Source organism: Oncorhynchus mykiss, chromosome 30, assembly GCF_013265735.2.
Source record: "Oncorhynchus mykiss isolate Arlee chromosome 30, USDA_OmykA_1.1, whole genome shotgun sequence".
Taxonomy (NCBI): Eukaryota; Metazoa; Chordata; class Actinopteri; order Salmoniformes; family Salmonidae; genus Oncorhynchus; species Oncorhynchus mykiss.
Genome location: NC_050570.1, coordinates 1,167,949 through 1,185,150, shown reverse-complemented (window position 1 = coordinate 1,185,150; position 17,202 = coordinate 1,167,949). Strand labels below are relative to the sequence as shown.

Genomic DNA, 17,202 nt, shown 5'->3' with positions numbered 1-17,202 from the left:
TAGTGTATAGTGTGTATAGTGTATAGTGTGTATAGTGTATAGTGTGTATAGTGTGTATAGTGTGTATAGTGTATAGTGTGTATAGTGTATAGTGTGTATAGTGTATAGTGTGTATAGTGTATAGTGTGTATAGTGTATAGTGTGTATAGTGTGTATAGTGTATAGTGTGTAGAGTGTGTATAGTGTATAGTGTGTATAGTGTGTATAGTGTGTATAGTGTATAGTGTGTATAGTGTATAGTGTGTATAGTGTATAGTGTGTATAGTGTGTATAGTGTATAGCGTGTATAGTGTATATAGTGTATAGTGTGTATAGTGTGTATAGTGTATAGTGTGTATAGTGTATAGTGTGTATAGTGTATAGTGTGTATAGTGTGTATAGTGTATAGTGTGTATAGTGTATAGTGTGTATAGTGTATAGTGTGTATAGTGTATAGTGTGTATAGTGTGTATAGTGTATAGTGTGTAGAGTGTGTATAGTGTATATAGTGTATAGTGTGTATAGTGTGTATAGTGTATAGTGTGTATAGTGTATAGTGTGTATAGTGTGTATAGTGTATAGTGTGTATAGTGTATAGTGTGTATAGTGTATAGTGTGTATAGTGTATAGTGTGTATAGTGTGTATAGTGTATAGTGTGTAGAGTGTGTATAGTGTATATAGTGTATAGTGTGTATAGTGTGTATAGTGTATAGTGTGTATAGTGTATAGTGTGTATAGTGTATAGTGTGTATAGTGTGTATAGTGTATAGTGTGTATAGTGTGTATAGTGCGTATAGTGTATAGTGTGTATAGTGTGTATAGTGTATAGTGTGTATAGTGTGTATAGTGTATAGTGTGTATAGTGTGTATAGTGTATAGTGTTTATAGTGTATAGTGTGTATAGTGTGTATAGTGTATAGTGTGTATAGTGTGTATAGTGTATAGTGTGTATAGTGTATAGTGTGTATAGTGTATAGTGTGTATAGTGTATAGTGTGTATAGTGTGTATAGTGTGTATAGTGTATAGTGTGTATAGTGTATAGTGTATAGTGTGTATAGTGTGTATAGTGTGTATAGTGTATAGTGTATAGTGTGTATAGTGTGTATAGTGTATAGTGTGTATAGTGTGTATAGTGTATAGTATGTATAGTGTATAGTGTGTATAGTGTATAGTGTAAAGTGTGTATAGTGTATAGTGTGTATATTGTTTAGTGTGTATATTGTTTAGTGTGTATAGTGTGTATAGTGTGTATAGTGTATAGTGTATAGTGTGTATAGTGTATAGTGTGTATAGTGTACAGTGTGTATAGTGTGTATAGTGTATAGTGTGTATAGTGTATATAGTGTGTATAGTGTATATAGTGTGTATAGTGTGTATAGTGTATAGTGTGTATAGTGTATAGTGTGTATAGTGTGTATAGTGTATAGTGTATAGTGTGTATAGTGTATAGCGTGTATAGTGTATATAGTGTATAGTGTGTATAGTGTATAGTGTGTATAGTGTATAGTGTGTATAGTGTATAGTGTGTATAGTGTGTATAGTGTGTATAGTGTATAGTGTGTATAGTGTATAGTGTGTATAGTGTATAGTGTGTATAGTGTATAGTGTGTATAGTGTATAGTGTGTATAGTGTGTATAGTGTATAGTGTGTAGAGTGTGTATAGTGTATAGTGTGTATAGTGTGTATAGTGTGTATAGTGTATAGTGTGTATAGTGTATAGTGTGTATAGTGTATAGTGTGTATAGTGTGTATAGTGTATAGCGTGTATAGTGTATATAGTGTATAGTGTGTATAGTGTGTATAGTGTATAGTGTGTATAGTGTATAGTGTGTATAGTGTATAGTGTGTATAGTGTGTATAGTGTATAGTGTGTATAGTGTATAGTGTGTATAGTGTATAGTGTGTATAGTGTGTATAGTGTATAGTGTGTAGAGTGTGTATAGTGTATATAGTGTATAGTGTGTATAGTGTGTATAGTGTATAGTGTGTATAGTGTATAGTGTGTATAGTGTATAGTGTGTATAGTGTGTATAGTGTATAGTGTGTATAGTGTGTATAGTGCGTATAGTGTATAGTGTGTATAGTGTGTATAGTGTATAGTGTGTATAGTGTGTATAGTGTATAGTGTGTATAGTGTGTATAGTGTATAGTGTTTATAGTGTATAGTGTGTATAGTGTGTATAGTGTATAGTGTGTATAGTGTGTATAGTGTATAGTGTGTATAGTGTATAGTGTGTATAGTGTATAGTGTGTATAGTGTATAGTGTGTATAGTGTGTATAGTGTGTATAGTGTATAGTGTGTATAGTGTATAGTGTATAGTGTGTATAGTGTGTATAGTGTGTATAGTGTGTATAGTGTATAGTGTGTAGTGTGTATAGTGTATAGTGTGTATAGTGTATAGTGTGTATAGTGTATAGTGTGTATAGTGTGTATAGTGCATAGTGTGTATAGTGTGTATAGTGTGTATAGTGTATAGTGTGTATAGTGTATAGTGTGTATAGTGTGTATAGTGTGTATAGTGTATAGTGTGTATAGTGTATATAGTGTGTAGTGTGTATAGTGTGTATAGTGTGTATAGTGTGTATAGTGTATAGTGTGTATAGTGTGTATAGTGTATAGTGTGTATAGTGTATAGTGTATAGTGTATAGTGTGTATAGTGTATAGTGTATAGTGTGTATAGTGTATAGTGTATAGTGTATAGTGTGTATAGTGTGTATAGTGTATAGTGTATAGTGTGTATAGTGTATAGTGTGTATAGTGTATAGTGTATAGTGTGTATAGTGTATAGTGTGTATAGTGTGTATAGTGTATAGTGTATAGTGTGTATAGTGTATAGTGTGTATAGTGTGTATAGTGTGTATAGTGTGTATAGTGTATAGTGTGTATAGTGTATAGTGTATAGTGTGTATAGTGTATAGTGTGTATAGTGTGTATAGTGTGTATAGTGTATAGTGTGTATAGTGTATAGTGTGTATAGTGTGTATAGTGTATAGTGTATAGTGTGTATAGTGTGTATAGTGTGTATAGTGTATAGTGTGTATAGTGTGTATAGTGTGTATAGTGTATAGTGTGTATAGTGTGTATAGTGTATAGTGTGTATAGTGTGTATAGTGTATAGTGTATAGTGTGTATAGTGTGTATAGTGTGTATAGTGTATAGTGTGTATAGTGTATAGTGTATAGTGTGTATAGTGTATAGTGTGTATAGTGTGTATAGTGTGTATAGTGTATAGTGTGTATAGTGTGTATAGTGTATAGTGTATAGTGTATAGTGTGTATAGTGTGTATAGTGTGTATAGTGTATAGTGTGTATAGTGTATAGTGTATAGTGTATAGTGTGTATAGTGTGTATAGTGTATAGTGTGTATAGTGTATAGTGTGTATAGTGTGTATAGTGTATAGTGTGTATAGTGTGTATAGTGTGTATAGTGTATAGTGTGTATAGTGTATAGTGTATAGTGTGTATAGTGTGTATAGTGTGTATAGTGTGTATAGTGTATAGTGTGTATAGTGTATAGTGTATAGTGTGTATAGTGTATAGTGTGTATAGTGTATAGTGTATAGTGTATAGTGTGTATAGTGTGTATAGTGTGTATAGTGTATAGTGTGTATAGTGTGTATAGTGTATAGTGTGTATAGTGTGTATAGTGTGTATAGTGTGTATAGTGTGTATAGTGTATAGTGTATAGTGTGTATAGTGTATAGTGTATAGTGTGTATAGTGTATAGTGTGTATAGTGTGTATAGTGTGTATAGTGTGTATAGTGTGTATAGTGTGTATAGTGTATAGTGTGTATAGTGTGTATAGTGTATAGTGTGTATAGTGTGTATAGTGTATAGTGTGTATAGTGTGTATAGTGTATAGTGTGTATAGTGTGTATAGTGTATAGTGTGTATAGTGTGTATAGTGTGTATAGTGTGTATAGTGTGTATAGTGTATAGTGTGTATAGTGTGTATAGTGTATAGTGTGTATAGTGTGTATAGTGTATAGTGTGTATAGTGTGTATAGTGTATAGTGTGTATAGTGTGTATAGTGTATAGTGTGTATAGTGTGTATAGTGTATAGTGTGTATAGTGTGTATAGTGTGTATAGTGTATAGTGTGTATAGTGTGTATAGTGTGTATAGTGTATAGTGTGTATAGTGTGTATAGTGTATAGTGTGTATAGTGTGTATAGTGTATAGTGTGTATAGTGTGTATAGTGTGTATAGTGTGTATAGTGTGTATAGTGTGTATAGTGTGTATAGTGTGTATAGTGTATAGTGTGTATATGGGTGAGAAGAAAACCTGGAATAAGTCAAGAGGTCTACGTTCTGAAGGCGCTGTATGTGGATTTACTCACCTCTCCACAGGTCTGTCCAGCTGTCGTGCCGAGTGGGAACAACTGCAGAACAAAAGACATGATTGAGAAAACATTGCCCTGTTTAACCTTCCCTGCCTCAGAGCTGTACAAGGCTCTGCTTTGGCTGAATCAGGAGGTTTTCATGCTGTAAACCAACATATATCCAGGTTATTGCATAAACTCAAGAGGAATGCATGACTTTCATCTCAATATCCTGCTTTTAAGAGCGAACTAACTTGGCCATCAGCGTAAATATTTGAGATACCAGCATTTATTCCCTAAGTACCACAAAACACACAGTATTTTCAGCTTGAAAGTAGACATTCCTCCTAGCATTGTTAATATAACTAAATGTGCTTATGTCTCTGCATGGCTGGCTCTTTGGGGTTGTAGGCTGGGTCTCTGTAAAGCACTTACAACTGCTGATGGGGGGGGGAAAAAGGCCTTTATAAAATACATTTGAGTGAATATGGATTGAAACTGAAATCTACCTATCTGATGACAGACTTATCCTGACAGTGTAACAATAATGGCTTTGAGATGTCTACTGTTGATATGTATGTAGCCCGCTGTGGCATTGACGTTATTATTTAATGTCTGGCTTTTGTAGCAAACCTAATGGCTATTATAGATCTCAAAGGGCCAGACATCGTTGCGAAGGTCAAAGACGTCTAGCCCTGTGAGACTAACCCAACAAACAAGCACCATGTTCTAGAAAGGAGAATATGACATTCAACATACTGTATGATACGAATTATTAAACAAAGGACACTGCATATAAAATGAGCATTGTTTTTTATTTTTATATTTAACCTTTATTTAACTAGGCAAGTCAGTTAAGTGATTGCCTTACCCCACTAATCTTCTACATTTGCACACACTGTACATATATTTTTTTTCATGATGTATTATTGACTGTATGTTTGTTTTATTCCATGTGTAACTCTGTGTCGTTGTATCTGTCGAACTGCTTTGCTTTATCTTGGTCAGGTCGCAGTTGTAAATGAGAACTTGTTCTCAACTGGCCTACCTGGTTAAATAAAGGTGAAATTAACATGTTTTTAAAAGACGAGCGACCCAGGGATGTGTTTGCGTTGGGGACCTTTAACAGAATGTGACTGGCAGAACGGGTGTTGTATGTGGAGGATCAGGGCTGTAGTAGATATCTCAAATAGGGGGGGGGGGGGCTAATTGTGATCTAATAGGGGGGGGGGGCTAACTGTGATCTAATAGGGGGGGGGGGGGCTAACTGTGATCTAATAGGGGGGGGGGCTAACTGTGATCTAATAGGGGGGGGGGGGGCTAACTGTGATCTAATAGGGGGGGGGGGGGCTAACTGTGATCTAATGGGGGGGGGGCTAACTGTGATCTAATAGGGGGGGGGGCTAACTGTGATCTAAAAGGGGGGGGGGGGCTAACTGTGATCTAATGGGGGGGGGGCTAACTGTGATCTAATAGGGGGGGGGGCTAACTGTGATCTAATAGGGGGGGGGGGCTAACTGTGATCTAATAGGGGGGGCTAACTGTGATCTAATAGGGGGGGGGCTAACTGTGATCTAATAGGGGGGGGGCTAACTGTGATCTAATAGGGGGGGGGGGCTAACTGTGATCTAATAGGGGGGGGGCTAACTGTGATCTAATGGGGGGGGGGGGGCTAACTGTGATCTAATGGGGGGGGGGCTAACTGTGATCTAATAGGGGGGGGGGCTAACTGTGATCTAATAGGGGGGGGGGGCTAACTGTGATCTAATAAGGGGGGGGGGCTAACTGTGATCTAATAGGGGGGGGGGGCTAACTGTGATCTAATGGGGGGGGGCTAACTGTGATCTAATAGGGGGGGGGCTAACTGTGATCTAATAGGGGGGGGGCTAACTGTGATCTAATAGGGGGGGGGGGGCTAACTGTGATCTAATAGGGGGGGGGCTAACTGTGATCTAATAGGGGGGGGCTAACTGTGATCTAATAGGGGGGGGGGCTAACTGTGATCTAATAGGGGGGGTTGGCTAACTGTGATCTAATGGGGGGGGCTAACTGTGATCTAATAGGGGGGGGGGGGGCTAACTGTGATCTAATAGGGGGGGGGGCTAACTGTGATCTAATAGGGGGGGGGGGCTAACTGTGATCTAATAGGGGGGGGGGCTAACTGTGATCTAATAGGGGGGGGGGGCTAACTGTGATCTAATAGGGGGGGGGGGGGCTAACTGTGATCTAATAGGGGGGGGGGGGCTAACTGTGATCTAATAGGGGGGGGGGGGGCTAACTGTGATCTAATAGGGGGGGGGGGGCTAACTGTGATCTAATAGGGGGGGGGGGGCTAACTGTGATCTAATAGGGGGGGGGGGCTAACTGTGATCTAATAGGGGGGGGGGCTAACTGTGATCTAATAGGGGGGGGGGGCTAACTGTGTTCTAATAGGGGGGGGGGGCTAACTGTGATCTAATAGGGGGGGGGGGGCTAACTGTGATCTAATAGGGGGGGGGGGGGGCTAACTGTGATCTTGGGAGGGAAGGAAAGGGAACAGAGACTGTGTGTACCAACCTCTACGATTCGACTGTACTCCACATCAATCTGAAAGACAAAGTCTGTGCCTCCAACGTACAGCTCATCACCATCTTCTGGTTGGAAGAAGACTGTGTGGTTCTGAGGAAGGTTGTATTCCAGCCGGTCTTCTATCCTGTCTGGAGGAAGGAATAGAATAGAATCTGTATGGAGCTGGATGGTGGTACGGCCATAGAAAGAATGAGATGCATTAGCTATTATTTACGATTATTAATTATATTTCTCTGGGAACCGTAGAAGGTTTCAGAAAACAAAATGGGGACAAAGCAAGAATGTACATTTGAAGAAATGAAAAAAAAAAAAATAACTGTTTTCATAATATTTGTGGGTAGATGTCAATACAGTAGTGTTCCACAGACAACCGTAATGCTGTTTTATGTCCGTGTGGCACTATTCATTCACACACAAATGATGGAAAGCATCATGTTGGTGTAATTTCCTACAGTGTCATTCTACAGAGTCAAGTAGCATCGGTATTCGTTTCACATGCTATTGAAGTCATCATGTAGACCTTACGCAGTCATTCCCATGCAGTGTGACATTCTGTTGAATTATATTATTAGGTTAAGCTAATTATGTTCCATTTAGGGTTAGGCTAATTAATTTCCATTTAGGTTTAGGCTAATTTTTTACATTTAGAGTTAGGCTAATTATTTACATTTAGGGTTAGGCTAATTCATTTCCATTTAGGTTTAGGCAATTTTTTTACATTTAGGGTTAGGCTAATTCTTTACATTTAGGGTTAGGCTAATTCTTTCCATTTAGGGTTAGGCTAATTCTTTCCATTTAGGGTTAGGCTAATTATTTACATTTAGGGTTAGACTAATTCTTTACATTTAGGGTTAGACTAATTATTTCCATTTAGGGAAGGGCTAATTCTTTACATTTAGGGAAGGGCTAATTCTTTACATTTAGGGAAGAGCTAATTATTTCTTTGAATGAAACGGACCATAGAATGACGTAAGGTTAACGTCCTCATGTGGCGTTCTTGTAATTTTAAGTCCCCAAGTACAATAAAGTAGCCCTCGGGTATTTCATTCTGTTTCCCTGGGCTACATCATTCTGTTTCCCTGGTCTACATCATTCTGTTTCCCTGGGCTACATCATTCTGTTTCCCTGGGCTACATCATTCTGTTTCCCTGGGCTACATCATTCTGTTTCCCTGGGCTACATCATTCTGTTTCCCTGGGCTACATCATTCTGTTTCCCTGGTCTACATCATTCTGTTACCCTGGGCTACATCATTATGTTTCCCTGGGCTACATCATTCTGTTTCCCTGGGCTACATCATTATGTTTCCCTGGGCTACATCATTCTGTTTCCCTGGGCTACATCATTCTGTTTCCCTGGTCTACATCATCAAATTCATCAAATGTATTTAAATAGCCCTTCGTACATCAGCTGATATCTCAAAGTGCTGTACAGAAACCCCCAACCTAAAACCCCAAACAGCAAGCAATGCAGGTGTAGAAGCACGGTGGCTAGGAAAAACTCCCTAGAAAGGCCAAAACCTAGGAAGAAACCTGCAGCCCTGAGCTATATCATTCTGCAGCCCTGAGCAACATCATTCTGCAGCACTGAGCTATATCATTTTGCAGCCCTGAGCTATATCATTCTGCAGCCCTGAGCTATATCATTCCATAGACCTGAGCAACATCATTCTGCAGCCCTGAGCAACATCATTCTGCAGCCCTGAGCTATATCATTCCATAGCCCTGAGCTATATCATTCTGTAGTCCTGAGCTATATCATTCTGCAGCCCTGAGCAACATCATTCCGTAGCCCTGAGCAACATCATTCTGCAGCCCTGAGCTATATCATTCCGTAGCCCTGAGCTATATCATTCTGTAGTCCTGAGCTATATCATTCGGTAGTCCTGAGCTATATCATTCTGTAGCCCTGAGCTATATCAATCCGTAGCCCTGAGCTATATCATTCTGTAGTCCTGAGCTATATCATTCTGTAGTCCTGGGCTACTTCATTTTGTTGCCCTGAGCTATATCATTCTGTAGCCATGAGCTATATCATTATGTAGCCGTGGGCTACTATCATTCTGTAGCCCTGAGCTACAGTATATCATTTTGTAACCCAGGGCACATCATTCTGTAGCCCTGAGTCAAATCATTCTGTAGCTATATCATTCTGAATCCCTGAGCTAAATCATTCTGTAGCCCTGAGCTATATCATTCTGTAGCCCTGAGCTATATCATTCTGTAGCTATATCATTCTGTAGCCCTGAGCTAAATCATTCTGTAGCCCTGAGCAAAATAATTATGTAGCTATATAATTCTGTTTCCCTTAGCTACATCATTCTGTAGCCCTGAGCTATATCATTCTGTAGCCCTGAGCTAAATCATTCTGTAGCTATATCATTCTGAATCCCTGAGCTATATCATTCTGTAGCCCTGAGCTATATCATTCTGTAGCTCTGAGCTATATCATTCTGTAGCTATATCATTCTGAATCTCTGAGCTATATCATTCTGTAGTCCTGAGATATATCATTCTGTAGCCCTGAGCTATATCATGCTGTAGGTTTTTCATTCTGAATCCCTGAGCTGTATCATTCTGTAGCCGTGAGCTATATCATTCTGAATCCCTGAGCTAAATCATTCTGTAGCCCTGAGCTATATCATTCTGTAGCCCTGAGCTATATCATTCTGAATCCCTAAGCTATATCATTCTGAATCCCTGAGCTATATCATTCTGAATCCATGAGCTATATCATTCTGTAGCCCTGAGCTATATCATTCTGAATCCCTGAGCTATATCATTTTGAATCCCTGAGCTATATCATTCTGAATCCCTGAGCTATATCATTCTGAATCCCTGAGCTATATCATTCTGAATCCCTGAGCTATATCATTCTGAATCCCTGAGCTATATCATTCTGAATCCCTGAGCTATATCATTCTGAATCCCTGAACTATATCATTCTGAATCCCTGAGCTATATCATTCTGAATCCCTGAACTATATCATTCTGAATCCCTGAGCTATATCATTTTGAATCCCTGAGCTATATCATTCTGAATCCCTGAGCTATATCATTCTGAATCCCTGAGCTATATCATTCTGAATCCCTGAGCTATATCATTTTGAATCCCTGAACTATATCATTCTGAATCCCTGAACTATATCATTCTGAATCCCTGAGCTATATCATTTTGAATCCCTGAAATAAATAATTATGTTTAGTTCTAATGCTGTCTCTCTGGGTGATAGTTCTAATGCTGTCTCTCTAGGTGGTAGTTCTAATGCTGTCTCTCTAGGTGGTAGTTCTAATGCTGTCTCTCTGGGTGGTAGTTCTAATGCTGTCTCTCTAGGTGGTAGTTCTAATGATGTCTCTCTAGGTGGTAGTTCTAATGCTGTCTCTCTGGGTGGTAGTTCTAATGCTATCTCTCTAGGTGGTAGTTCTAATGCTGTCTCTCTGGGTGGTAGTTCTAATGCTGTCTCTCTGGGTGGTAGTTCTAATGCTGTCTTTCTAGGTGGTAGTTCTAATGCTGTCTCTCTGGGTGGTAGTTCTAATGCTGTCTCTCTAGGTGGTAGTTCTAATGCTGTCTCTCTGGGTGGTAGTTCTAATGCTGTCTCTCTAGGTGGTAGTTCTAATGCTGTCTCTCTGGGTGGTAGTTCTAATGCTGTCTCTCTAGGTGGTAGTTCTAATGCTGTCTCTCTAGGTGGTAGTTCTAATGCTGTCTCTCTGGGTGGTAGTTCTAATGCTGTCTCTCTAGGTGGTAGTTCTAATGCTGTCTCTCTAGGTGGTAGCTCTAATGCTGTCTCTCTAGGTGGTAGTTCTAATGCTGTCTTTCTAGGTGGTAGTTCTAATGCTGTCTCTCTGGGTGGTAGTTCTAATGCTGTCTCTCTGGGTGGTAGTTCTAATGCTGTCTCTCTAGGCGGTAGTTATAATGCTGTCTCTCTAGGTGGTAGTTCTAATGCTGTCTCTCTGGGTGGTAGTTCTAATGCTGTCTCTCTGGGTGGTAGTTCTAATGCTGTCTATCTAGGTGGTAGTTCTAATGCTGTCTCTCTAGGTGATAGTTCTAATGCTGTCTCTCTAGGTGGTAGTTCTAATGCTGTCTCTCTAGGTGGTAGTTCTAATGCTGTCTCTCTAGGTGGTAGTTCTAATGCTGTCTCTCTAGGTGGTAGTTCTAATGCTGTCTCTCTAGGTGGTAGTTCTAATGCTGTCTCTCTAGGTGGTAGTTCTAATGCTGTCTCTCTAGGTGATAGTTCTAATGCTGTCTTTCTAGGTGGTAGTTCTAATGCTGTCTCTCTAGGTGGTAGTTCTAATGCTATCTCTCTAGGTGGTAGTGCTAATGCTGTCTCTCTGGGTGGTAGTTCTAATGCTGTCTCTCTAGGTGGTAGTTCTAATGCTGTCTCTCTAGGTGGTAGTTCTAATGCTGTCTCTCTAGGTGGTAGTTCTAATGCTGTCTTTCTAGGTGGTAGTTCTAATGCTGTCTCTCTAGGTGGTAGTTCTAATGCTATCTCTCTAGGTGGTAGTGCTAATGCTGTCTCTCTGGGTGGTAATTCTAATGCTGTCTCTCTAGGTGGTAGTTCTAATGCTGTCTCTCTAGGTGGTAGTTCTAATGCTGTCTCTCTAGGTGGTAGTTCTAATGCTGTCTCTCTAGGTGGTAGTTCTAATGCTGTCTCTCTAGGTGGTAGTTCTAATGCTGTCTCTCTAGGTGGTAGTTCTAATGCTGTCTCTCTAGGTGGTAGTTCTAATGCTGTCTCTCTAGGTGGTAGTTCTAATGCTGTCTCTCTAGGTGGTAGTTCTAATGCTGTCTCTCTAGGTGGTAGTTCTAATGCTGTCTCTCTAGGTGGTAGTTCTAATGCTGTCTCTCTAGGTGGTAGTTCTAATGCTGTCTCTCTAGGTGGTAGTTCTAATGCTGTCTCTCTGGGTGGTAGTTCTAATGCTGTCTCTCTGGGTGGTAGTTCTAATGCTGTCTCTCTAGGTGGTAGTTCTAATGCTGTCTCTCTAGGTGATAGTTCTAATGCTGTCTCTCTAGGTGGTAGTTCTAATGCTGTCTCTCTAGGTGGTAGTTCTAATGCTGTCTCTCTAGGTGGTAGTTCTAATGCTGTCTCTCTAGGTGGTAGTTCTAATGCTATCTCTCTAGGTGGTAGTGCTAATGCTGTCTCTCTGGGTGGTAGTTCTAATGCTGTCTCTCTAGGTGGTAGTTCTAATGCTGTCTCTCTAGGTGGTAGTTCTAATGCTGTCTCTCTAGGTGGTAGTTCTAATGCTGTCTCTCTAGGTGGTAGTTCTAATGCTGTCTCTCTAGGTGGTAGTTCTAATGCTGTCTCTCTAGGTGGTAGTTCTAATGCTGTCTCTCTAGGTGGTAATTCTAATGCTGTCTCTCTAGGTGGTAGTTCTAATGCTGTCTCTCTAGGTGGTAGTTCTAATGCTGTCTCTCTAGGTGGTAGTTCTAATGCTGTCTCTCTGGGTGGTAGTTCTAATGCTGTCTCTCTGGGTGGTAGTTCTAATGCTGTCTCTCTAGGTAGTAGTTCTAATGCTGTCTCTCTGGGTGGTAGTTCTAATGCTGTCTCTCTAGGTGGTAGTTCTAATGCTGTCTTTCTGCATTGAGTATCACCAGCACACAGACTAGACTCTTCAGAGTTCACGGACTGTTATGTGATACGGCTAGAAAAACATCCCTAACTCCTAAAAACAGGTTGGAGCACTAAAATACAGGCATATAGGCTTCACATTTACACTGACTGCACCAAACATTAGGAACCACCTTTAGTCAGGTCATGAACTATACAAGGTGTTGAAAACGTTCCACAGGGATAGGGGCCCATGGGAAACTGTTGCGTGTGAAAATCCCAGCAGCATTGCAGTTCTTGACACACTCAAACCGGTTCGCCTAGCAACTACTACCATACCCAGTTCAAAGGAACTTAAATATTTTGTCTTGCCCATTCAATCTCTGAATGGCACCTTTGCAGTAGGGTGGTAGTTGCTTTTGATACCATCGATTACCACATTCTTTTGGCGAGATTGGAAACCCAAATTGGTCTACACGGACAAGTTCTGGCCTGGTTTAGATCTTATCTGTCGGAAAGATATCTGTTTGTCTCTGTGAATGGTTTGTCTTCTGACAAATCAACTGTAAGTTTCGGTGTTCCTCAAGGTTCTGTTCTTTTTTGTTTTCAGTATATATTTCACCTCTTGGTGATGTCATTCGGAAACATGTTAACTTTCACTGCTATGCGGACGACACACAGCTGTACATTTCAATGAAACAAGGTGAAGTCTTTATTGAAGACTCATCTCTTCAGTGGGTCATATGATTGAGTGTAGTCTGGCCCAGGATTGGGAAGGTGAACGGAAAGGCTCTGGAGCAACGAACCGCCCTTGCTGTCTCTGCCTGGCCGGTTCCCCTCTTTCCACTGGGATTCTCTGCCTCTAACCCTATTACAGGGGCTGAGTCACTGGCTTACTGGTGCTCTTTCATGTCGTCCCTAGGAGGGGTGCATCACTTGAGTCGGTTGAGTCACTGATGTGATCTTCCTGTCTGGGTTGGCGCCCCTCTCGGGTTTCTTGTGGTTGGGGAGATCTTTGTAGGCTATACTCAGTAGTAAATTGGTGTTTTGAAGATATCCCTCTAGTGGTGTGGGGGCTGTGCTTTGGCAAAGTGGGCGGGGTTATATCCTGCCTGGTTGGCCCTGGTATCGTCGGATGGGGCCACAGTGTCTCCCAAACCCTCCTGTCTCAGCCTCCAGTATTTATGCTGCAGTAGTTTATGTGTCGGGGGGCTAGGGTCAGTCTGTTATATCTGGAGTATTTATCCTGTCTTATCCGGTGTCCTGTGTGAATTTAAGTATGCGCTCTCTAATTTGCTCTCTCCCTCTCCTCCCTCATAATATTGTGTAACCGTTCGGACGCAACAGACAACTTTGCGAGACCGCCGATCTTTCGGACGTCTCCTGGTCTGACAAACGTCGCTCTGGTTCTGTCACCTTTCACTGCAGATGCGGAAGTGCGAGATCGGCGGATGTGCTGGATAGATCTCTCTCTCCATCTTAACCTGACAGATTATTAATGTGGATGTGGTGGATAGATCTCTCTCTCCATCTTAACCTGACAGATTATTAATGGGGATGTGGTGGATAGATCTCTCTCTCCATCTTAACCTGACAGATTATTAATGTGGATGTGGTGGATAGATCTCTCTCTCCATCTTAACCTGACAGATTATTAATGGGGATGTGCTGGATAGATCTCTCTCTCCATCTTAACCTGACAGATTATTAATGTGGATGTGGTGGATAGATCTCTCTCTCCATCTTAACCTGACAGATTATTAATGTGGATGTGGTGGATAGATCTCTCTCTCCATCTTAACCTGACAGATTATTAATGGGGATGTGGTGGATAGATCTCTCTCTCCATCTTAACCTGACAGATTATTAATGGGGATGTGGTGGATAGATCTCTCTCTCCATCTTAACCTGACAGATTATTAATGGGGATGTGGTGGATAGATCTCTCTCTCCATCTTAACCTGACAGATTATTAATGGGGATGTTTTTATTATGCTAATTAGATTTCCGCGGGGGGTGCGGACATCCACTCTAGAGGGTTAAAGTAGTCCTTAATCCTATCAGTCCCAAGACCCCAGCAAAAAATCTGCTTTTCATTTATCTGACTTTCATTTATTCATGTTCATAGCCCATCTATAAATAGCCCAAACAACTACCCTCTTCCCCTACTGTATTTAATTTATTTTGCTCCTTTGCACCCCAGTATTTCTACTTTGCACATTCTTCCATTGCAAATCTACCATTCCAGTGTTTTAATTGCTATATTGTATTCACTTTGCCACCATGGCCTATTTATTGCCTTTACCTCCCTTTTCTCACCTCATTTGCTCACATTGCATATAGACTTATTTTCCTACTGTATTATTGACTGTATGTTTGTTTATTCCATGTGTAACTCTGTGTTGTTGTTTGTGTCGCACTGCTTTGCTTTATCTTGGCCAGGTCGCAATTGTAAATGAGAACTTGTTCTCAACTTGCCTCCTTCCAGTTCTCTGCTGCCAATGACTGGAACGAACTACAAAAATCTCTGAAACTGGAAACACTTATCTCCCTCACTAGCTTTAAGCACCAACTGTCAGAGCAGCTCACAGATTACTGCACCTGTACATAGCCCACCTATAATTTAGCCCAAACAACTACCTCTTTCCCTACTGTATTTAATTTATGTATTTATTTTGCTCCTTTGCACTCCATTATTTTTATTTCTACTTTGCACATTCTTCCATTGCAAATCTACCATTCCAGTGTTTTACTTGCTATATTGTATTTACTTTGCCACCATGGCCTTTTTTGCCTTTACCTCCCTTATCTCACCTCATTTGCTCACATCGTATATAGACTTGTTTCTACTGTATTATTGACTGTATGTTTGTTTTACTCCATGTGTAACTCTGTGTCGTTGTATCTGTCGAACTGCTTTGCTTTATCTTGGCCAGGTCGCAAATGTAAATGAGAACTGGTTCTCAACTTGCCTACCTGGTTAAATAAAGGTGAAATAAAAAAATAAAAAATTTAAATTATAGACACTATGACCTGGGATCTCCTATGGTCTTCTATGTAGAAGAACCCTTTACAGTATTATAGACACTATGTCCTGGGATCTCCTATGGTCTTCTATGTAGAAGAACCCTTTACAGTATTATAGACACTATGACCTGGGATCTCCTATGGTCTTCTATGTAGAAGAACCCTTTACAGTATTATAGACACTATGACCTGGGATCTCCTATGGTCTTCTATGTAGAAGAACCGTCTACCTTTTAACGACTCCTGTGTACTTTCTGGGCGTCATAGATCAGAACATGTTAAGTGTTTGTGAGTCTCAGCTTTCCATAGATAACTTTTAATAGTTTGTAGCTCAAACCATTCTGAATCTAAAGATGTTTTTATAAAACAAAATGTAAAAAAGACCTGGGCCAGTTAAGGATCTGCTCTTGTCTCACAAATACAGCTCTAGCTCAGCCACAGTTAAGTTTTGTAGCTCAAACACATGATGTTTAAAAGGGGTTAGACACATTGGGTTGGGACTGATCTTGATCTGACTACCCTTCCTCCTAGACTTTGATTGTTGCTTTTATGATATGGTTCGATACATATAAATATATATTTATTTTTTAAATTTATTTTTTACATTTAATTAAAAATGTTTCGATTTTTTGCACTTTGGGATTATTATTATATCATGAAAATCGTTTTACAACGGTAATACATTATTATTATTATATTATTGACACTTTGAATCAGACATGATAGCCTTCGTTGCAAAATTGTTACAGGTAATGAACAGGTGCCGTGTGCAGCAGCAGTCACAGAATACATGTACTTACCTTGTCTCAAGATGAGTCTTGGTATATCCCTCACACCTCGGGTAAATGGAAAATTAATCAATCCAAGAAAAACAAGCAAATTCATTTTTATGCTTTGATTTTGCGGTCAAACTACTCAGAATAATTCATTGGTGTTGCCATGACGGCAATGCGTTGGAATCATGATGAACGTGGAAATGAATACGTTGCTGTCCGTCTCCTTTGCGTTCATCGCAAGCACTGGGAAATAACAGATTCATCCCCGAAGGTAGAGGGAGGGAGCTTGTAACCCGCCTCCCTTCACTCCGGGTTCAACGTTTTTGTCCCATTTTAAATCTAACGTTACTGCTCAAATAAAAACACTTATAAAATAACTACCCATCACCTTACAAATCTAACGTTACTGCTAAAATAAAACACTTATAAATTAACTTGCATCACCTTACAAATCTAACGTTACTACTAAAATAAAAAAAAAGTATATTTATTTATATCTTGGTTTTTATTTCGATAAGGTGAGCCAATGTGCATATGTTGTTGCCTGCCGTGACTAGTCAGCTACAGCTGAGTGTTTGATAGATCCGTGTGGATAAGACCAAGTCAACAAATAAAACGCCAGATGGCTAAAAACAATCACACGATAACGTTAGCTAGCTAGCTCGCTGTGTGTTGCCAGGGAAACATAAACAAAGACCGTAGAGAAGGCGAGACACCCGACTCCCTCATTTTATTTGTTATAGTTGCGGGTGGGAAGAGACGATTGGATTAAATATCGCTGCTTGTTAATTAAAGCATGTTTTTGCATGCAGTTTAAAGTTGATTGCATTCGGAATCAGACTGCCTCCCTGGTGTGACGAAGGTGCCCTGGTCTGTCAGACGGCGAAGTCGGTTCAAAACAAAAAAAGTAACATTAATTGTGTAGTAATTAGTAGGATTCGGTGTTTTCCCCATGTGATTGCTTTTGATAAAAACACGTTA

At 40.1% G+C, this 17,202-nt stretch overlaps 1 protein-coding gene across 1 annotated transcript in view; it reads right to left on the bottom strand.

Moving 5' to 3' along the window:
• The window catches only part of sema7a (semaphorin 7A), a 72,758-nt gene extending 55,598 nt beyond the window's left edge, over positions 1–17,160 (bottom strand). Inside the window, exons 1-3 of the mRNA XM_036969371.1 lie at positions 16,246–17,160; positions 6,865–7,004; positions 4,327–4,368 (exon numbers count right to left, since the gene is read on the bottom strand). Of these exons, the coding sequence (XP_036825266.1) occupies positions 4,327–4,368; positions 6,865–7,004; positions 16,246–16,330 (267 nt within the window). The 5' untranslated portion in view covers positions 16,331–17,160. The remainder of the gene's footprint in view (positions 1–4,326; positions 4,369–6,864; positions 7,005–16,245) is intronic.
• Positions 17,161–17,202: the final 42 nt, after the last annotated feature.